Here is an 18,205-nt window from a genome sequence, read left to right as displayed (position 1 = left end):
CCTCGGGGCCCCTCGGGTGTTGCCTTGTGGGAGCCCTCATGGCACAGCTGGGGCTGACCCCCCCCTGTTAAAATGTTCCCAAAGGGTGGTGGGAGCCCAGCCTTCCCCTCTGGGGGTTGTGCATTGTGTGGAGCCCAGGGAGAGAAGGGGTTTTTGGGGGTCAAATCCATGCCCTGAGTGCTCAAAGTACTTCAGCAGAAGCGCTTGTGGTGATTTATGATGTGTTTAGTGTGTGTATTAGCAGCCGGTCGTAGCACTGACATCATTCTCCTCTTCTCTGCGTGTTTTTTTTCTCTCCAGAAAGAAGAAAATAATAAAAAAAAAAAAAACAACAACCAAACCAAAACAAAACAAAAAAACAAAACAAAACAAAAACAAAAAAAAAAACAACAGGAGGGTCACCAAGAAGAAAGTTGCTGGGCAAAAGTCACTGCTGAGTGTGACAGATAAAGCCAAATCAGTCACCATGGATTATTATTATTTTTTGGTATTTATTTTCCTTGGTATCTTTATCATCGGTGTCCAAGGCAGACCAGGCTGCGATTCAAGGGCAGGCAGCGGGATCGGGGAGTTTTGTAAGCAGAAATCAAGCGGAGAGGAACGCAGTCTGAGTGTGCTGTGGGAGAGGGAAGAAAAGCAGGCAGTGAGAGATAAAGAATGGGTCTGATGAGCCTGGAAAGGAAAATAATAGACTGAAGGCCAAGCAGGGCTGAAAGAACAGGGTCTGAGAGACAGCAAGCAGCCAGCGTGGCTGTGGACTCAGATGAGGGTGCTGAGACCCAGGTGCCTCTCCGATTTCTCCTGGTGTTGTTCCCCACTTTGCATGGGAGGGGGACTAAAGCAAAGAGAGGCCATCACAAAGGGGGATTTTAGGCTCTAGACACGAGAAGGAAGAGGATTAGGACACTTTAGTCCCCCTGAGTACATTCCCCCTGAGTAAACACTCAGGGGAGATGGGAATGAAGAAATGATAACTGAGCAAAGCCACGGCAGAAGCGAATACTTTGTTAGAAATAGTGACCACAAAGCAGGAGACGGGAGAAATGGAGAATAAAGAATTGAACTCAGAACATCTTGATTTGAACTCAGAACATCTTGATTCAGCTACATCTTTGACACCCATCTGCTTCTGTTACAGGCGACTCAGACTTGCAAAGATTAAGGCACGTCTCTAGCCTCCTACATCCCTACAGCACTTCTCCTAAAAAGGAAAAGGATCAGTGTTTCCTATATCAAGATTTCCTAGCTCTTATCTACTTAAAGCTCATATATTTTGGAGCAAAGGCTGTGCTGGTACGTGTACTTACACCCCTGTCATGGTAACAAAAAGTCTGACCTGCGAATCCTGAGTGGACAATGTTTCAGCACACCTCATCCGTGGTCCGAAAGATCTGAAGGCTGCTTCCAATGGGTCTGTTAAAAAACACGTGGAAGCACAGGCTTGTTGGCAACAGGCTGAAATGTGATAGTCATCTTTCTTCCACCTCATCTATTGGCCCTCAATAGACAAGTATTTGATAGAGGTGTGTTAGGATACTGCTAACGAATGAGGTTAGTGCTTCTCATATCTGAAGGAACTGATTTTGATTGAGAGCAGGTCTTACCTTCAACCAGAAGAAAATAAAGAACTACAGGATAACGAAAAAGAGATCACTGGGGACAGCTGCAAAGCTTAAGGCCCTGCTGGTCTCTTGATGCTTTATTTCATTTATTTATGTTCAATCCTGATTTTCAGGCTGTGAAGGCTCTACTTCTCTGTTCTGGAGTCCACAGGAGAAGCAGACAACACTGGGAAGTATTCTTTTCCTGACGTAGTTGCTGAGACCATCTTCAACAGCAGCTTAGCAGAGCAAAGGAGGAAACATCCCACTTAGAGCTGCTGGCTGATGCTCTGCCTCTTAACCCATGTTTCAAGAGAGCTGCAAGGATAAGACCAGGCAAAGACTGACTTTGGGTAACAGGACCTCTCCTGAGGCAACTCAGAATATCTGCTGCAACACCTGGGGCCTGAATTAAAAATTGTACCTTCCCTCACATTACGCCCTCTGTGGCCGGTGACTCAGGAAATAACCAGAATAAAATACTTTGCTCTTCTGACTCGGAAGCTATTTTATTTTATTTTATTTTATTTTATTTTATTTTATTTTATTTTATTTTATTTTATTTTATTTTATTTATTTTATTTTATTTTATTTTATTTTATTTATTTTATTTTATTTTATTTTATTTTATTTTATTTTATTTTTTTGCATTTGACTTCATCTGCTTGGGATAAGCAGATGCTTTTGCTAATAAGCGTATCTAGCTTTTCATCCATTAAGGATTTGTATATGTAAACTCAAAGAGTAAAGGGCGTGTAGTAAACACGTTCCCTGAAACAGTATTGCCAAGCAACTTCTCAGCATACCAAAAGTCTCTATTTTTGCTTCTCGTTGAAAAGGTTAACAGCCCTCTTTGGGTATTTTGTCCCGTTCCTCTTCAGTTTTTGCTTGATGGAAACGTAAAACTTTGCCCTAACGCATCTGGCAAAATCCCTGCCACTTATGCAGAGGGCGAGACTTTTGCAAAGCACATCCCTCGCTCGGAAAGCAATGCATCTCCTCGCAGGGCTGGCAGCAGGCCCGCTTGAAGGGCAACATTTTTTCCTCAGCTTGTCTGGAGAGCCCTGAAGGCTCTGCTTTCGTGGCACGGGCGGCCTCTTGGTGCTCCAGATGAAGACATCTCGCCCTCTGCTGGGCGAAAACATACTGGTACGGAGGCCTGGCTCTGCACATGGTCTTAAATAATGACTAGAATTATTCGTATGGTTCTAATAAAAGGAAAAAAATGCATTTTATTTTTTTTTATGGGACTGAATCATTGAGAGTATATCTTAGGGATGAAGCATGTATGAGATTGCACATGGTAAGGAGGGCTTGGAACCAGGAATAAGAGGTGAGGGAGAGTTACCAGCCCCTGCAAGGGAGCGATGGACAGGGTTGATAAGCAAATACCTCAGAGAGCTATGGCAGAAATGGATATTAAAACCCACAGAGCAAAGTTTAAGCGGGGGCACCCGCAGCGTTTGCATAGAAGCGAGGAAGTGCCGTAGTATGGAGAAATCCCCAAAACCTCAACACGAAACCCTGACACGAAAGGGAAGCGTGCAGAGGGTGAAAGCAGGGACAGGTTCCTGTATTCCGATGAACACAGGAATATGGTTGAGCACCCAGGGATGAATTTAGGAAAGCCAAAGCCCAGATGGCATTGAATTTGGGCAGGGATGTCAAAGGCTGTAGGATAGGATGGGCTTCTGTACAGGCAAAGAGCTGGGGCTGCTGGGCCTGGAGCAGAGGACCATGGCACTTAAGGTACTCGCCTCTGGAAGAAATTAAGGAATACCGAGCACCCAAATACTCCTGTGGATGATGAACTTAATCCCTCTAATCAGTGTCAGGGCGTAATTATCACAGAATTACTATGAAACCTGTGCTTTGAAATACACAGATAAAATCACACCCCGGCGTTAATTATTGTTATTATTATTGCCCACTCTTCCCGTAAGGCCGAAGTTTCTTCCCCGTGACTCACAACCTTTGTGCGTTTGGCAATTTCACACCACACCAATCGGTTTACTTTCACAGTTTTCTTTTTTTTTTTTCTTTTCACTAAGGTTTTTAAATAATGATCAGTACAGTACAAAGCTTAAAATATTGTCAATGTTTCCAACAATGCGACGTCAGCAGACGGGAGGCGGGAAGGGGATGGTTAGTATCTAACACCCTTATCCTTCCCTGTTTCCCAGGGGAAAAAAATAATACAAACTCTTCCGTACTTCGGTTTAGTAACAAACAGTGCTTAAAAACAATCTCGTCAGTAAAAGCTGTCAATTGCAAGGCACATGAGGAACCCGTCCTTGCCCTGCTACACAAATCACTGGGCAAAACTGCAAGTTTAAGGCAAGTTGAAGGCACCTCTCTCCATCCTCCCCTTCTGCCTCGTACGCTGGGCAAAGCCAGTCCCCGGTAAAAGTGGACCAGCAGAGAGTGTAAATCCCAGGAGGTGATGGCGTAAGGCACGTTGGGCTGACTTCTCAGTGGATCTGTGAAGACCCAGGCTGCTAAAAAACAATCTCAGGAGTGGAGATTCCTGAGGGTGAGGGTTAGGACTTGGGTCCCTTCGTGATCAACCTTTGGTGGCCTCCTCTTCGCCCTTCCCAGCCGTGCCTCCTTAGGAGCACCAGGATGGAGGAAGGCGAGCTCCAAGCAGCGAGCCCAAGGAGCAGACCCCGACAGGCCCTCAGGTGGGCTGAACATTTAGCACAGAGACACTTTTCCTCCCTCGGGACGCAGCCCTGCTCTCCCCTAGATCAATGGCACGGCATGTGGAGCCTGCACAGGTAGGTAACCAGGTGTGTAAGGCACAAGGATGAAGTCCCAAAACAGAGAAGCTCACTGGAGGAAGAGGAGGAGGATGGAGACAGGGATGGAGGAAGCTCCAGTGGAGACAAGCCCCCTGTGACACCAAGGGTGCATCCTCACAGCAGCAGCCACCCGTGTGGCGGCTCCCTGCTAAATTAACCCATCATAGTGACCAGGAGGTCAGCTCCAGGTCTGAGCGCAGGGCCCCACGGGGCTAGGAGTGGCCTCAGCTGAGGGCTAACACGGGAGGATGTGGAAACAGCAGTGCTGCCACACAACGGTTGCCCCACAAGGAGAAGTTTCACTTCTGCTGGAGCAGGCAGGAGATGATATAAGGCCAGAGGAACCTCAGGAGAATCATGGGGCACCTCCGACCCCGCTGTGAACTGGGCGGCCTTACTGTAGTCATCCTCCTTAGCCAGGGGCTCAACATCTCACCTAGTTTCAAAGCCATAGAGAAGGAAACGCCCGGGTGATCTCTGCCTTTTGGTACCGGTATAACCAGGTAGGGGCAGAGCACGGCTTGCTGCTAGCGGTGCCCACTCCTTCTGTTTTAGCCCATCTGGACACAACTAGGAAGCTCTGCAGACAAAAAAGCCACAGGCAAAGCCTTCCTGGATATTATAGCAGGCACGCGCGCACACATAAACACATCTCAATAGTTAAAAAACGGATCAAGTGCAGGAATCAGTGCTTGTCATGATCAATCATATCCCCAACCCCAAACCCTGCCTGCTCAGGACCAGCAACCACAATTCGTTTGCCTGCCCTTGGATTCGGTGAGAGAGATCCCCGGCTGGAGTAGATCCCAAGTCTCCCTGGCTTTCAGCAAAGAGCTGCACCTCCTGGAGATGTCAGGGCATTTGAGGCTTCAGGTCTTGCACAGCATACAGCTGGGAGGACCCCGAGTTTCGTGTGGAAAGTGAGCTGTGGGTCGGACAGGAGGTGCCTAGGCTGAATGGAACAGGTCCCTGCGAGGGCTCTCAGCATCAGTCCTGTAAGTGCTACCAACTGTAGTACAGGTATGCGGCTCCATACCTGATATTCCCCCCAGCAAACCCAGAAGAGACTCGTCTACTTGTGGACACCATAAACCAACCCTTCCTACACACTTGAACTGGAACTCACCAAGTTCCAAGGACAAACCCATCCCAAAGACTACAAAGAACCTTAATTCTGTCAACCTGCTCCTGCCTTTCACCACTCTACCTTCATCCAGTGCTGATAAAAACATGCCCGATCCACAGCCCTATGCATCAGAGAAGAGCAACCTTGAAGCTTCACAGTCAGCTTCAATGCCCACCAAGGATCGCTTGGCATCCTAAAAAGAACCATTAAGAGGGGAACAAAGGCTTCACATCCACTTCACTTTTATCCCCTTTTGTCTACGACCATCCTAGGGCTGCTGGAGGCCCGGGGCCCAGAGCCTTTCCCCTATCAGACCGATCACACCCAAGTTACTTCTACACCATGTGGGCTGCATTGGAAGTCAGCCAGCCTCCTGTGGCAGATGATACGGGGTCAGTCAACACAGGAATGCACGAACTTGTTACACACAGGCAGACAAAATGGCAGGGGGCTGGGACCAGATGATCTTTAAGGTCTTTTCCAGCTGCTCTGTGGTTCTAAAATGGTGCAACTATGAAGATGGAGGAGATGGAGATGAGCTGACATCCCCACCTGGGTCAGAGGTGGCTGAGCCCACACCAGTGCCAGGCAGACACAAAGGTTCGGACCCCGTTCATCCTAAAGAAGGTCAAGTCCAGGTCTAGATGCTTTGCTGATGCCACCTGGCATTGAGATACTTGAGAAGGAGGTCGTCGAGAGAACCTGGCTTAGCCCAGCTAGGAGAAGGATTATTGCAGCCACTGTTCCAACATACCCTTTGCAACCAAACCCTACAAGTGTGGACTCCTCCTGAAACCTTGTTACTGCCTGTGATGCTAACAGGTCTCCTCAGAGACAGCAAAACACAAAGAGGTCACCACGTGCACCTCTGGGCCTCATGGTGGGTTCTCCACCGCCTCGTGAGACCCCGCTACAGCCTCACAGCCCTCAGGCCACCTTCCCTGAAGTTCAGCTCCCAGCTAGATAACTAGGTTTGCCAGAGTGAACAAGAAACCTCTGCCTATTTCAGCATCCTTGGTTAAGTGCCTTGTTCTGGCTTAATCCCTCTCTGTCCCCCCGTAGGGCAGAAGGCAGCCCCTGCCGTGAAAACATATCCAGCACCCAGCCCTCCACCCAAGTCCAAGGTCCAGGTTAGTCACAGTGTGTTAGGCAAACAAGCCAGTTACGTCTCTAGTACGCTATGCCCCTTTCCTTGGTTTGCACCACCCCGGTGGTGTCGTTGCCCGTGGCCTCCGCGCCCCTCAGGAGTCCTTTTTCGCCAGGCTGGCCTTGATCCTGCCTCGCAGGACGTAGGCTGTGAGGGCGCTGCAAGCCACCAGGCCGAAAAAAGAGCCGCAGGAGAGATAGATGGAGAAGGGCCCGTGTCTCTTCAGGAAGATTTCCTGCCTGGTCTTGTAATCCAAGCAAATGGCCTCCAGCTGGGAGAGGGTGCAGATGGCCAGGAAGGTGTGGAAGATCTGGTGGGCATGGCCAACGATATCGCAGGAGCCGGGGAAGTACTTCTCAGGGACCGGGCAGGAGAAGAAATAAGCACTGATGAGGAAAAACAGGATCTGGTAGGTGTGGTACCAAGCGGCGTCTTCCTCGCAGCCCCCCAGGTGACACACCACCACCCGGTGAGCCACGGGGCTGATGTCCAAGACGAAGGCCAGCCCGGCTGGGATCACCTGGCACATCTTCCTCATGATGGGGTACGGCCGTCGGTAGCGGTATTTGGCGTAGCAGCAGCCGGCGCAGGACAGCCAGCCGCAAAAAGCTGCGGCCGGGAGGAAGAAAAGCCAGAACTTGTCGTACCAGGCTTGGTCGGAGCTGTAGTAGAAATGGGCCAGGGCGCTACCGTACTGGTAGATGCTGACACCGACGTAGTCCACGAAGTAGAAGGTGTAGTGGGACAGCTCCGATTTGGACTGCAGCAGGTGGGCCAAGAGGCTGCAGGTCAGGTAGGTGACGGAGGAGAGGACGAAGATGAACAGAGGCAAGGACCACGCGTCCACGGGCAGCTGCTCGGCCTCCACGAATGTCTTGAACCTCAGCAGCACGGCCAGCGCCGCCAGGAGGTGAGTCCACACGTTGACCACCTCGTTGTGCTTCTGGAAGAGGCTGAAGAAGTAGTACCGCCACTCCTGGCCGGTGGGACGGTACCCGGCGTGGATGTAGGGCTCCCGAAAGAGCTGTGGCACCTCGGCCTCTTGGACGGTGCAGGGCATTTTAGGGAGGCCGTCCTCCAGCAGCCGGGGGAGGCGGCTGAGCTGCTGCCCGCTGAGGGACAGCGTGCTGAGGCGCTCCAGGATGGCCGTCATCTCCCCCGGCAGCACGGCTCTGGGGGACGTCGTCCTTGTGCCCTGCGGGAGAAGAGATGGAGGAAACGTTAACACGAGGAGGAAAGCGGGGGGGATTTCTCCTCAGGGGTATAAACCCTGGAGATGTTGACCCTGCTCTTAGAGGCAAGGGGCGTCTCCTGACGTGGCACCTAAATTCAGCATGGAGGAAGGTGGCACCGCCGTGTCCCTCCTCCGCCTTGGAGCACGTCTAGGAGTAGGCAGTAGCTGCAAATACAGGCTTTCAAGAAGCACTCAGATGTCAAGAAAGCACCCGTGGAGGGGATTTGTCAGCCCTTTTCCCCCAAACACACCGCTCGGGGTGTAATGATTCACCTACGGGATAACTCGCCCTTCTGCACCCGAGCAAACCTCACAGTGCTGAGTTCACTCCTAGTACCCTCTGTTCCTCTTCCACCCGAGATGCTTCCCTTCCCTGCTGGCATTTCTATCGCACTGAAAAAATGAACTCATCACACACGACCATGCTTTAACCGAACTGGATACTGATGGAGCCCCACCGGGCTCTGTTCTCCTCCCCAGACACAACAGGTGTGTTTGTAGGACCGGGGCCTGACTCCTACACTTACATACACCCTTACCGACCTGCAGGGCATGGAGCTGGCCCCAAATAAGTAAACGGCAATGAGTATTTTGCCCGAGTGTGGGTAACGTCTTATTTTTCTTCCGTAGCATCCGCTGCAAGAGGCGAGGCAGAGGAAGAGAGAGCGGGTGCACGACGGGAGCCCCGGAGCAGGCAGGCGACACAGAGGCCGGTGTCACCCACCAAGAGGAAGCGAAAGCAGAGAGACGGGACCCACCACACAGTCCCGGGGTGAGACAGCACCAAGAGCAAAAAGTCAGAGCAGGCCACGTGCCGGCTCACCAGTCCCACTTCCCCTCGCAACCCTCTGACACCACACCAACTGTTTTCACGTTACTTCCTCTAGCAGATGGGAGCCGACGGTGACAGCGTTTTCCAGCCAATTCTCTCGTTTTGCTTTCCAGGCTTTCTCCGTTAGCAGCTTTCAGGACGTTTTGCTTCCTTCTGTGCCACCGGGGGAGCTGGCTGCTGACTTGGACGGAGCTGCTTTGGCTGCGGGAGGTGGGAGGGAAGGTGGTGCCCGCGCCTGGTAGTTTAGTTTCACGGTTGTGCAAGACTGAAGGCAGGGCCCTTGCTGGGGTTTGACGCTGTGCAGTCACAGGGATGTTAGTTCCCTCCTTAGGGTCTGCAGGCCTGGATCCGAGATGGGGCACACGCTTCGTTCAGCGGTTTGTGTGCCCCCATGGGGGTACATGCCAACATTTGGGAAGGTAAATGTGGACTCTGAAGCGTTCCTACAAGGGGATGGCATGAAAAAGGGACAACATTCCCTCTCCACACTTCTAATGTAGGTATGTTCACCTGAGCCAGTCTGTTCTGGCTCCTGATAACTGAAGGAGACAGAAGAAAATCATTCATCCATCTTATTCTTGACTTCAGATTCAGGATCAGGCAAAGTCCAGGCAGGACCACTCGTGGCTATGCAGCACTGTCATATCCCCCCTCTGCTGCCCCGTGACTCTTTGGCTGATGTGGCCAGACCTTGGCTTGAGGCTGAGCACGATGCGGTGGGAATTGCAGGGAGGTTTTATGGCTGTGCCTCTACTGCGACAATATTTGTCTTCCTGGTCTGGATGCCCTATGGGAAGGTGAGAATATGAACTCTGCTTTGGGTGTCCTGAGCTCCACCAAAGCTGGTGATGGGGCTCACGGTGGCAAGACACGAGGGAAAAGGCTCCCCAAGCCCCCCAGCTTTGCTAGTGCTGACCCCAGGACCCAGAAAACCAGCTCAGACACTGCACAGATGGGACAAGCGAAGCGCAACGGAGCAGGGTCAGGACATTCACCTCCTGCAGAGGAGCAGCAACACGCTGCAAGCTGCTGCAAGGAGCAAGGGCAACCAGGAGACGGCGACGGAGGCTGGGCGCAGGGATGCGTGCCGACACGGGGCTCACGGCGTGTTTTCCACCACGGCGGCGTGCCTGCTTTGCATGCTGACGAGCACACAGGAGGGACGGCAGCGGCTGCACCAGGCACAGGCTGGCTCCGGCTTGTACAGAGCCAGGATTTTGCTAACGCTTGGATTTTGCCCCAGTCTCTCATCTCAGATATAGCGAGCATCGCCCTGGAGCTCAGTGAGGGGGAGGCTCCACGCTGCTCACCCCCCTGCCAGCGCAGGGCTTCTTCCAGGCAGGCTCACGGAGCTGGGAAACGCCAGGTTTTAACAGTACAGGGGGAGGTGCAGAGATTTTCAAAAGAACAGCCCGAAACCCCAGGAAAACACATCTGAAAATCAAACGGCGAGGAAAGCAGGAATCCGGCCGGCCGCTTATTTTAAACCAAGCTTGTGACACGAAGGAGCAAGCTGGCAGCTTCCAGCGATCATGTGATGGACACAGCCTTTAACGTTTGGGAAGGGAGAAAGAAGGGGAATAATAATAATACAAATAAATAAATAAAATATAAAAAGAACCCCCAAGGTCGGGACTGGCTGTTTTGCTTTCACAGAGCCCTTATTCTTTCCCTTTGGCGGGGGCGGTCGCGGCGCGGCTGAAAGCCACATTCATCGCTCGGGGCGGCTCGTTGCGATTCCGTCCTCGCCCCCATCTCCGGGGGGGGGGGATTCAGTCCTTTTGGCTGCTCCCAATTACCAGCCACCGAGTAGCGTTTGTTTCTTTCGGGCCGGAGCTGCCAGGAGGGAAGGAGGAGAGTGGACGCTGGCCAGGCTGTATCATCGCAGCCACAATGAGAGCCGCGGCACCCAGGAGGACCGATCCCCTTCCAATTTTTCCTCTCCCTTTCTTCCGAAGTAATTGGAAACTCAAGCTTTTTCTTTTGCCTTTGCTCACAGGCTAATGGAAGGGCTTGAATGGGAAATTTTCCTGCGGGTTACAGCTGATTTTCCCACCGGCCTGGCCCCAGCGTTAACCCTCTGCAAGGGAGGCTGTAGCAGCGTGATAATATTTACTTGCAGAACAGTGTGCAGGCATTGGGTGTGTATCTGCTTCCAGAAAGGCAGCGACTCCTGGTACACAAAGCAGGCAGGCCTGGGGAACCTAGCTGTGGGGAAATCTTTAATAAATGCATTTAAATTTTAAAAGAAAAGTGGTTGTGGGCAGCACGAAAATAACCGCAGGCATCTCGCAGCAGCGGACGACAGGGCAGCTTGGAGAGCTGCACGTGATGAATTCCTGAATTCCTTTCTTCTAAGAGCTGAGCAGAGGCCCCTCGGGAGGACCTCGGGTCATTTTGGACCCTGGGCTTTTCTTCTGACCACTTCCTACACGGGATTAAGTCTGGCATCGCAGCCTGTGCTGCAGCAGGATGGCAGAGAGCAGCTCTGCTCGCCCCCCCAGGGCTGGCAGGGGGTCAGGGAGAGGCTGCAAACTGCACCCAGCCCATGCACCCAGGCTGCAAGCTGCACCCCAAAGCCCTCCTGGTCCTCTCCAAGCACCCACATCTCCTCCACCACCTTGAGGCATCTCCCCCACCACCTTGGGGCATTTCCCCCTTGCTTGGGGCTCGCTTCAGAAGACCAGTTTGGGACCAGGATGCCAGATCCTCAGTCCCATGCTGAGTCCCTGGTGTTTTGGAGAGGCCCCAGCAGAGACAAGAAATGAAGAGGAGACCCTACAAGGGCTCACAGCAGGAATTCTTGGCACTATCTGCTTCCTCCCTCGGTGGCACATCAACCTGCCCGTGCTAACCTTCCTCTGATGCCATCCCCAGAGGGAGTTACTGGGATTTAGGTGGGTGTCTCCACCTCGGGTGCTTGGGACTCCTGTCAGCAGGCTTCCACCTCCAAGTCTATAAAATGAGGACAGAAATCCCCACCTGCCTAAGGAGAACAAGATATTGTGTTCTTGAGGCACTGCTCTGATGCACCAGGCAGTGCTGGGGCAGGGAATATTTCATTTTCCTTGACGTGTCTGCGTGCCCCCTTACAGCCACATCAGCCCAAAGGTCGTGCTACAACGGCTCACCCAACAGGGGCTGCCCGGGTCTGGAAGGAAAACAGCTGAGGTAGAACCACAGCACCACCTAGGTTGGAAAAGACCTTTCAAATCAAGTTCTGTCAAGAATTACAGAACTATAGGATGGGCACCTGGTTCCAGCCCCTTATCCCCAGCCCAGGCTGCCCCCAGCCCCATCCAGCCTGGCCTTGGGCACCGCCAGGGATGGGGCACCCACAGCTCCTCGGGGCAGCCTGCGCCAGGGCCTCACAGCCCTCAAAGTGACAAATTTCTCCTTAATATCTGATCTAAGCCTCCCCTCTCTGAGTTTAGAGCCACCACCCCTTGTCCTGTCCCTACCCCTGACAGAGTCCCTCCTCAGCTCTCCTGCAGCCCCTCAGGCCCGGGCAGGCCGCTGGGAGGTCTCCCTGGAGCCTTCCCCTCCCCAGGCCCAACACCCCCAGCTCCCTCAGATGGCTCCAGAGCAGAGGGGCTCCAGCCTCTGCTCCTCCTCGGGGCCTCCTCTGGGCCCTCTCCAGCAGCTCCACGTCCTCCTGGTGCTGGGCCTGGAGCTGAGCTCGGGGCTGCAGGGGGGGTCTCACAAAACCCCACCATCAAGACCCAACCCAGCCTGACCTACTGAGTCCCATCACTAAACCCCGTCCCTTAGGGATGTGATTTACTGAAGACCTTGAAGGGGAAGCCTACAAATAACCTCAATTCTGCTACAAAGCAAGGCAACCTTGTGAAAATTTTCCATTGCATGCAGGGCTCTGATTTTTGCAGCACCGGGTCTCTGCTTCGTTGATATTGATAATTATTGGATTGCATTGATTGCATTGATAATGCAGCTGATGCATGAGACACGTGAATTAAAAAAAAATAAAACAAAATAAGGAAAATAAACCCAACTGTGGCACTCGGTAGATGCAAAACTGTTAATGTTTGGTATTTAAAAGTGTTAATATCTGGTATTAATACCAGATATGGGCACGTTCCCCATCAAGGACCTGCATTTGTCAGGTTGCCGAAGTGTTAGCACGCTCCCAGCGTGGTTTCGGTCCAGCCTTGGGAATGGGATTGGGGTAAATCCGCCCTGTTTTGGGGCAAAGAGGGGTTAGGTATGTGGCTGCGAGCTGTCCCCTGCCAGCGAGCACCAGATCCGTCCCCGCCTGCTGCCTTCGGTCGTGCCAGGACCGCTGATGGAGTGGGGTGAGTGACCTGCCCTGCTGCGGATGCCAGCGCTGGAAGGAGATGAATGGTGCCACAGAAATGCCCGTTCCTCTCCCCGCGGGCTGAAAAGGGAGCTGGGATTTGTTTCAGCTGCATCCTGCTTTCACATCCTGATTTTCCTCCCGTGATGTCCGTGGGATACGGGGCGCTTCCCTTCCATCCCTGTGCACACAGCATCTCTGGGGCCAGTTTGCCCGCATATGGGGTCACTGCCCTGATCCCGAAAGCCCCGGGAGCCCAGGTGACAGCCCCAGCACCGCTGATGGCACAAACCTTTTGGTGCCAACCTCACCAAGCCACCAAATCCCTCCTCGCTCAGATCCATTTGCTGGTGGGACAGCCCCAAAACCACCTGCCTGGAGGCAGAGAAACCCGAAGCAAACCGGCTGCGCATTTTTGGGGGATCCGGAGCTTTGCCAGGATGTCCCCAAAGCCTCCAGGCTCTGCTGCAAACACGCTGTCATCCACCACTGCCTGCTGCCTGCAAACATTTTGAAGGCTGCACGTTTTAGAGCTTCGGTCATGAGAAAAAAATGTATATAAATCATGCGGGCTGCCGGGGAGAGCCTGCAGCTCCGTGCCAACCCCCTGGAGCCGCGAGTTCTCGTCCTTGTCCTTGTCCCCATCCTCCTGTTTGGCCGAGAGAGCTCTGGGACGAGTGGCACTGCCCTTTGGGGGGGGACTCCGAAGCCCTCAGCAATGGGAAGCAAGGATCAGAGGATGGATATCCCCCCCAAAATGCGGGATGCTGGGCGGCATCTGCATGATTAAATCCCTGCTTGGTCCCAAAGACTCACAGGGAAAAAATCAAAGCGCTGTGCCTGAAGGGCAAGGGACGTACGGCACGGCCCCACAACCCACAGCCTCCTGGGGCAATTTACTGCTTCGGGGACTTTCTTACAGCTCCGCAATCAAATATTGGTCTGACCCTTGGAGCAGAGAGTATAAAGTGCGTCGGCAGCTAAATATTAAGCCGGTGCATGACTCAGGGGAGGCGGATAAAGAGCTGTGAACACAAGCAGGTGAGGCGTCCTCAGCCGCTGCCCCGTTTTGTGCTCGGGGCTGCATATCTCCCTGTGCCAGAGGGACCCAGCCCCCCTCCAGGCACAGCTTGAGGGGAAATGAAGGGAAGCAAAGCAGAAAGGAGGCTCCCGTGGGTGCTGAACGGGGAGGAAACGTGCAGCAGCAGCCTGTGGTTTGGCCTGGCCAGGCTGCGCCTTTCTAGGAACTGTGTGCGGTGCGCGGTCCCCTCTCCGATTCGGGGTGGGAGCGGGAGCTGCAGGAATTCACAGCTCAACGTCCCCTCCCTGCCCTGGAAGGGAGCAAAACCAGACCCAGCAGCCTGCTTTCCACTCCTGCAGAGCATCGCCTGCGTCCTTCACCCTTTTGCGCGACCTTTTCCTGATTTCACTCATTTTCTACCACCGCTGCCGGGGCGGCGGCGCCCACATCCTCATCCTCACCACCCCTTCGGGTTCAGCACTCCCCCCGCGACCTGCAGCCCTAGCACGGAGGGGAATTTTGCAGGGTCGAGGGATTTGGGAATTACATAGGAATTGTTGCCCAGCTGCAGTCCCTCAAAAAGGGGTCTCCAAAGGGGCAGGGGAAAGGGGTCTAGGAAAAAAAAAAAGTGAGATGCTCTTGGTGTTTTCCTCCGGGGAAAAAAAACAGGTGGGCAGTAAAAGGAAGGTGATTGATGAGGTCAGGAGGATGTTGGGGAGCGGGAGAAGGGAACAAGCCCTTCGCTGGCACTTTTGGGGGCACTTCAGAGGAAACGGGAGGGTGGCAGCTTGGGGACAAACCAAACCTGGGTGTCCCCAAAGGACTCGGCTGTCCCGCAGCCCCACGGTGGAAAACCCACACGAGGCTCTCCAAAACCGCTGGCGGAGCAACAGCACCAGCGCTCGGCACAATTTCGGAGCACAAAACCTGGTGGAAACCGGGGGCAGCTCCCCCTGCCCTGAGCCACCCTCCTGGGGATGCGCCCGCGGGGACGCACTCGGGGCGGGGGGACCCGCGGGGGATGCTCAGCACCGCGCCCCAGCCCGCACCGGGGCAAAACCCCGCTGCCCGTCCCCACCCCTGCCAGCCCCGAGGTGTCCCCGAAAGTGTCCCCGAGGTGTCCCCGAGGTGTCCCCACCCGCACTCACCGCGCCTTCACCTCCGGCTCCGCGTCCCCGGGGCCACCGCGGCCACCGCCGGGCCCCGAGCGCATGCGGGGCTCCGCCCCGGGGTGTCCCCAGCGGGCGGGGACAGCGATGGGAGGAGGGGACACGGTGGGATTTGGGGTCCTGGGGGGGGAGATTTGGGGGTTAGCGCTGAGCAGAGCCCGGCTCCGGCCTCTCCGCACCTCCCTGCGGGTACTGACGGCCATGGGGGAGCTCCCCCGGAGCCTCCTCTGCCCCAGGCTCGTCGCCTCGCTCGGGGATGTGAGCAGCAGCTCCTGGGCTCTTCAGAGACATCTCCTGCTTCTTTCCTGCCTTTTTTAAGCATCTCCCACCGTAAAACCCCGACTGCTGCTTCCTTCCTCCCTCCCTTTGAAGCTGCAGGGTGGGGGGTGGTGGGCACGGCGCTGCTCTTCCTCTTCCACCCATCTTTGCATCATTTCCCACACAACCATGGAAGCACAGGATGGCTGGGGCTGGCACGGACCTTAAAGATCATCGAGTTTGAACCCCCTGCCATGGGCATGACCCCCAGCCCAGGCTGCCCCAGCCCCATCCAGCCTGGCTTTGGGCATCCCCAGGGATGGGGCACCCACAGCTTCTCGGTGCAGCCTGCGCCAGGGCCTCACCACCCTCATAGTGACAAATTTCTCCCTAACGTCTGATCTAAAGCTCCCTTCTCTGAGTTTAGAGCCACCCCCCTTGTCCTGTCCCTGACAGAGTCCCTCCCCAGCTCTCCTGCAGCCCCTCAGGCCCGGGCAGGCCGCTGGGAGGTCTCCCCGGAGCCTTCTCCTCCCCAGGCCCAACACCCCCAGCTCCCTCAGATGGCTCCAGAGCAGAGGGGCTCCAGCCTCTGCTCCTCCTCAGGGCCTCCTCTGGGCCCTCTCCAGCAGCTCCACGTCCTCCTGGTGCTGGGCCTGGAGCAGAGGAGGAGAATCCCCTCCCTCATCAACCAGCACCCCCAGGTCCTTCTCAGAGCTGCTCTCCATCCATTCTCCACCTAACCTGTGTTTGGGTTTGGGATTGCCCCAGCCCAGCTGCAGGACCTTGCCCTTGGCCTTGTAGAACCTCATGAGGTTGGCACAGGCCCACCTCACAGGCCTGTCCAGGTCCCTCTGGATCTCATCCCTTCCCTGCAGTGTGCCAACCACACCACACAGCTTGGTGTCATTGCCAAATATGCCAAGGGAGCACTCAATCCCACTGCCCATGTCACCGAAAAAGACATTAAACAGTGTCGGTTCCAATGCTGACCCCTGAGGAACACCTCACACAAGCCCAGGTAGATGGTGGTCAGGACCAAGCAGGGCAGGGTAAAGGGGACAGCGTACAGGGCATCCCTGCTGCAACGCCCGCATTGAGACGCTGCCAGGTTTCTGCTCCACCAACAGACTTCTCCCCCATTTATCTTCCAGGCTTGGCAGGTGCTTGCAGCGAGACCTTTCAGGGCGTTTCGTTTGCTTGCCCCGTGACCTGCTCCCAGGCGACAGGGACCTGCCCAGGGGTGCTGCTCGGTGCTCCCCCTGCTTTTGGTATTTCACACCCTGCAGTGAATCACTGGGTTCACTCCGAGGCGAAGCCCAGGTGTGGCTGTGTTTGCCCAGCAGGCTGTTCCCAGCAGGTTTAGGCTGAGCTGTGCCAGCCTGCGCTCTCCCAGCCCTTGGCACTCATCTGATACGAGTCAAGCAAGCTTGGTGCCCTCAAACAGCCCCCATACACCTCCATTCCCTGCCCAAACATACATACACCCTCCCTGCTGTGCAATACAAACCTAATTTTTTTCAGGGTGCAAAGTGGTCCTGCCATTATTTTGGCTGCTGTGAGTTATCACCACAAAGCTAGGACCTGATGGCACAGCAGCAGTGCCCCAGAGGACGTAGAACTGCACCAGCCGTCTCTCCAGGGTGTAAACCGTGAGTAAAATAGGTGTGAACCCCTCCTCTTATATTTTAGGGAGGGCTTTTCACCAAAATGCATCCAAATACCTTGTGTCCGCACTGTGCTGGTTAGGGAGATCACAGCAACTTTGCACTGGAGACAACTGAGATCTTCACCCCAAAAGGGATGCAGAAAGTAGAAGGAGCCACCTTTTCCCCGTATGAGGTTGTAATGAATAATATCAAGGTGCAGAATCATAACTGGGTAAAAGAGACTTCTACACGCCAGGCTTTGCTTTGTCAAACTCCTTTCCTTTGCACAGAAATTTTGCTCATCATTTGGCAGGATTTAGGCAAGTTGGATGTTATTAAAGATGGCAAAAAATGACAATTTTGGAAAGGATATAAACCTTGATTCAAAAAATCTCCAGCTTATGGGTCTCAGGAAGAAAATTTCTTTGTGGATGTAGGAATCCATAACTTACAGAGGGATTTTCATTTGCTTTTTATTTCTTGTTCCTCTGTAAGAACACGTGCAAGTCTCAGGATGCTGGGCTACATGAATCCTTTGCAATAGTTTTGAATCCTGTTTCTGTGCTTTCTGCAACTAATAATTCAGAAAAACAGCCCTAAAAGCCCCGGGTTACCCAACCCAGCCCACGCAGTCAGAGGGAAGCACTAAGTACGGCTCAGTGGGGCTGAGCACAAGTCGTGACAGTCAGATGAGGATTGCTAACGGGGTCTAACCCCATTGCCACATGTGCTGCTGCAGCTCCCTGTCTCCCAGAACCGGGCATCACTTGGAGAAGTGACCACTGGATCCTGCCTCGTGGCCAGAAGCAGGTCCTGAGATCACCAGCAACCGACGGGAGCATCCCTGCTTCGTGGTTTGCACACAGATTGGTGAATCCCGGGCTTGAGGGGGGGGGGAGGAAAGAAAATGAGGAATAAAAAGAGCCAGCTGTCACTGTCTGTAGGAACGGCCAGAACTCATGACAGCAGATGAGTGGCCAGAAATAGCAAGGCACAACCTCCAGGGATCTATATTTGGGCCACCCAGACTTCCCTGGAAACACGGCGGGGTTGCC

General features: G+C 53.9%; 1 protein-coding gene and 1 long non-coding RNA gene across 3 annotated transcripts; one reads left to right on the top strand and one right to left on the bottom strand.

The window, feature by feature from the left end:
• The first annotated feature begins 113 nt into the window (after nt 1–113).
• LOC140002268 (uncharacterized) lies at nt 114–2,097 on the top strand. The gene is made up of 2 exons (XR_011808609.1): nt 114–487; nt 1,139–2,097. It is a non-coding gene; the product is annotated as an uncharacterized lncRNA (long non-coding RNA).
• Nucleotides 2,098–3,504: 1,407 nt separating this feature from the next.
• On the bottom strand, nt 3,505–15,370 carry PAQR8 (progestin and adipoQ receptor family member 8). 2 transcript variants are annotated; one of them, XM_027455375.3, is made up of 2 exons: nt 15,226–15,370; nt 3,505–7,870 (listed from the first exon to the last, which is right to left on the bottom strand). In XM_027455375.3, the coding sequence occupies exon 2, from the start codon at nt 7,826–7,828 to the stop codon at nt 6,770–6,772; it is 1,059 nt and encodes a 352-aa protein (XP_027311176.1). In that variant the 5' UTR covers nt 7,829–7,870; nt 15,226–15,370; the 3' UTR covers nt 3,505–6,769. The 2 variants fall into 2 exon arrangements, with proteins under 2 accessions (XP_027311176.1, XP_012949825.2); XM_013094371.5 differs by lacking the exon at nt 15,226–15,370 and adding an exon at nt 8,453–8,752.
• Between the last annotated feature and the right edge of the window lie 2,835 nt (nt 15,371–18,205).

Source organism: Anas platyrhynchos, chromosome 3 (genome assembly GCF_047663525.1).
Source record: "Anas platyrhynchos isolate ZD024472 breed Pekin duck chromosome 3, IASCAAS_PekinDuck_T2T, whole genome shotgun sequence".
NCBI classification, from domain to species: Eukaryota; Metazoa; Chordata; class Aves; order Anseriformes; family Anatidae; genus Anas; species Anas platyrhynchos.
This window is presented reverse-complemented; position numbering and strand designations above follow the sequence as displayed.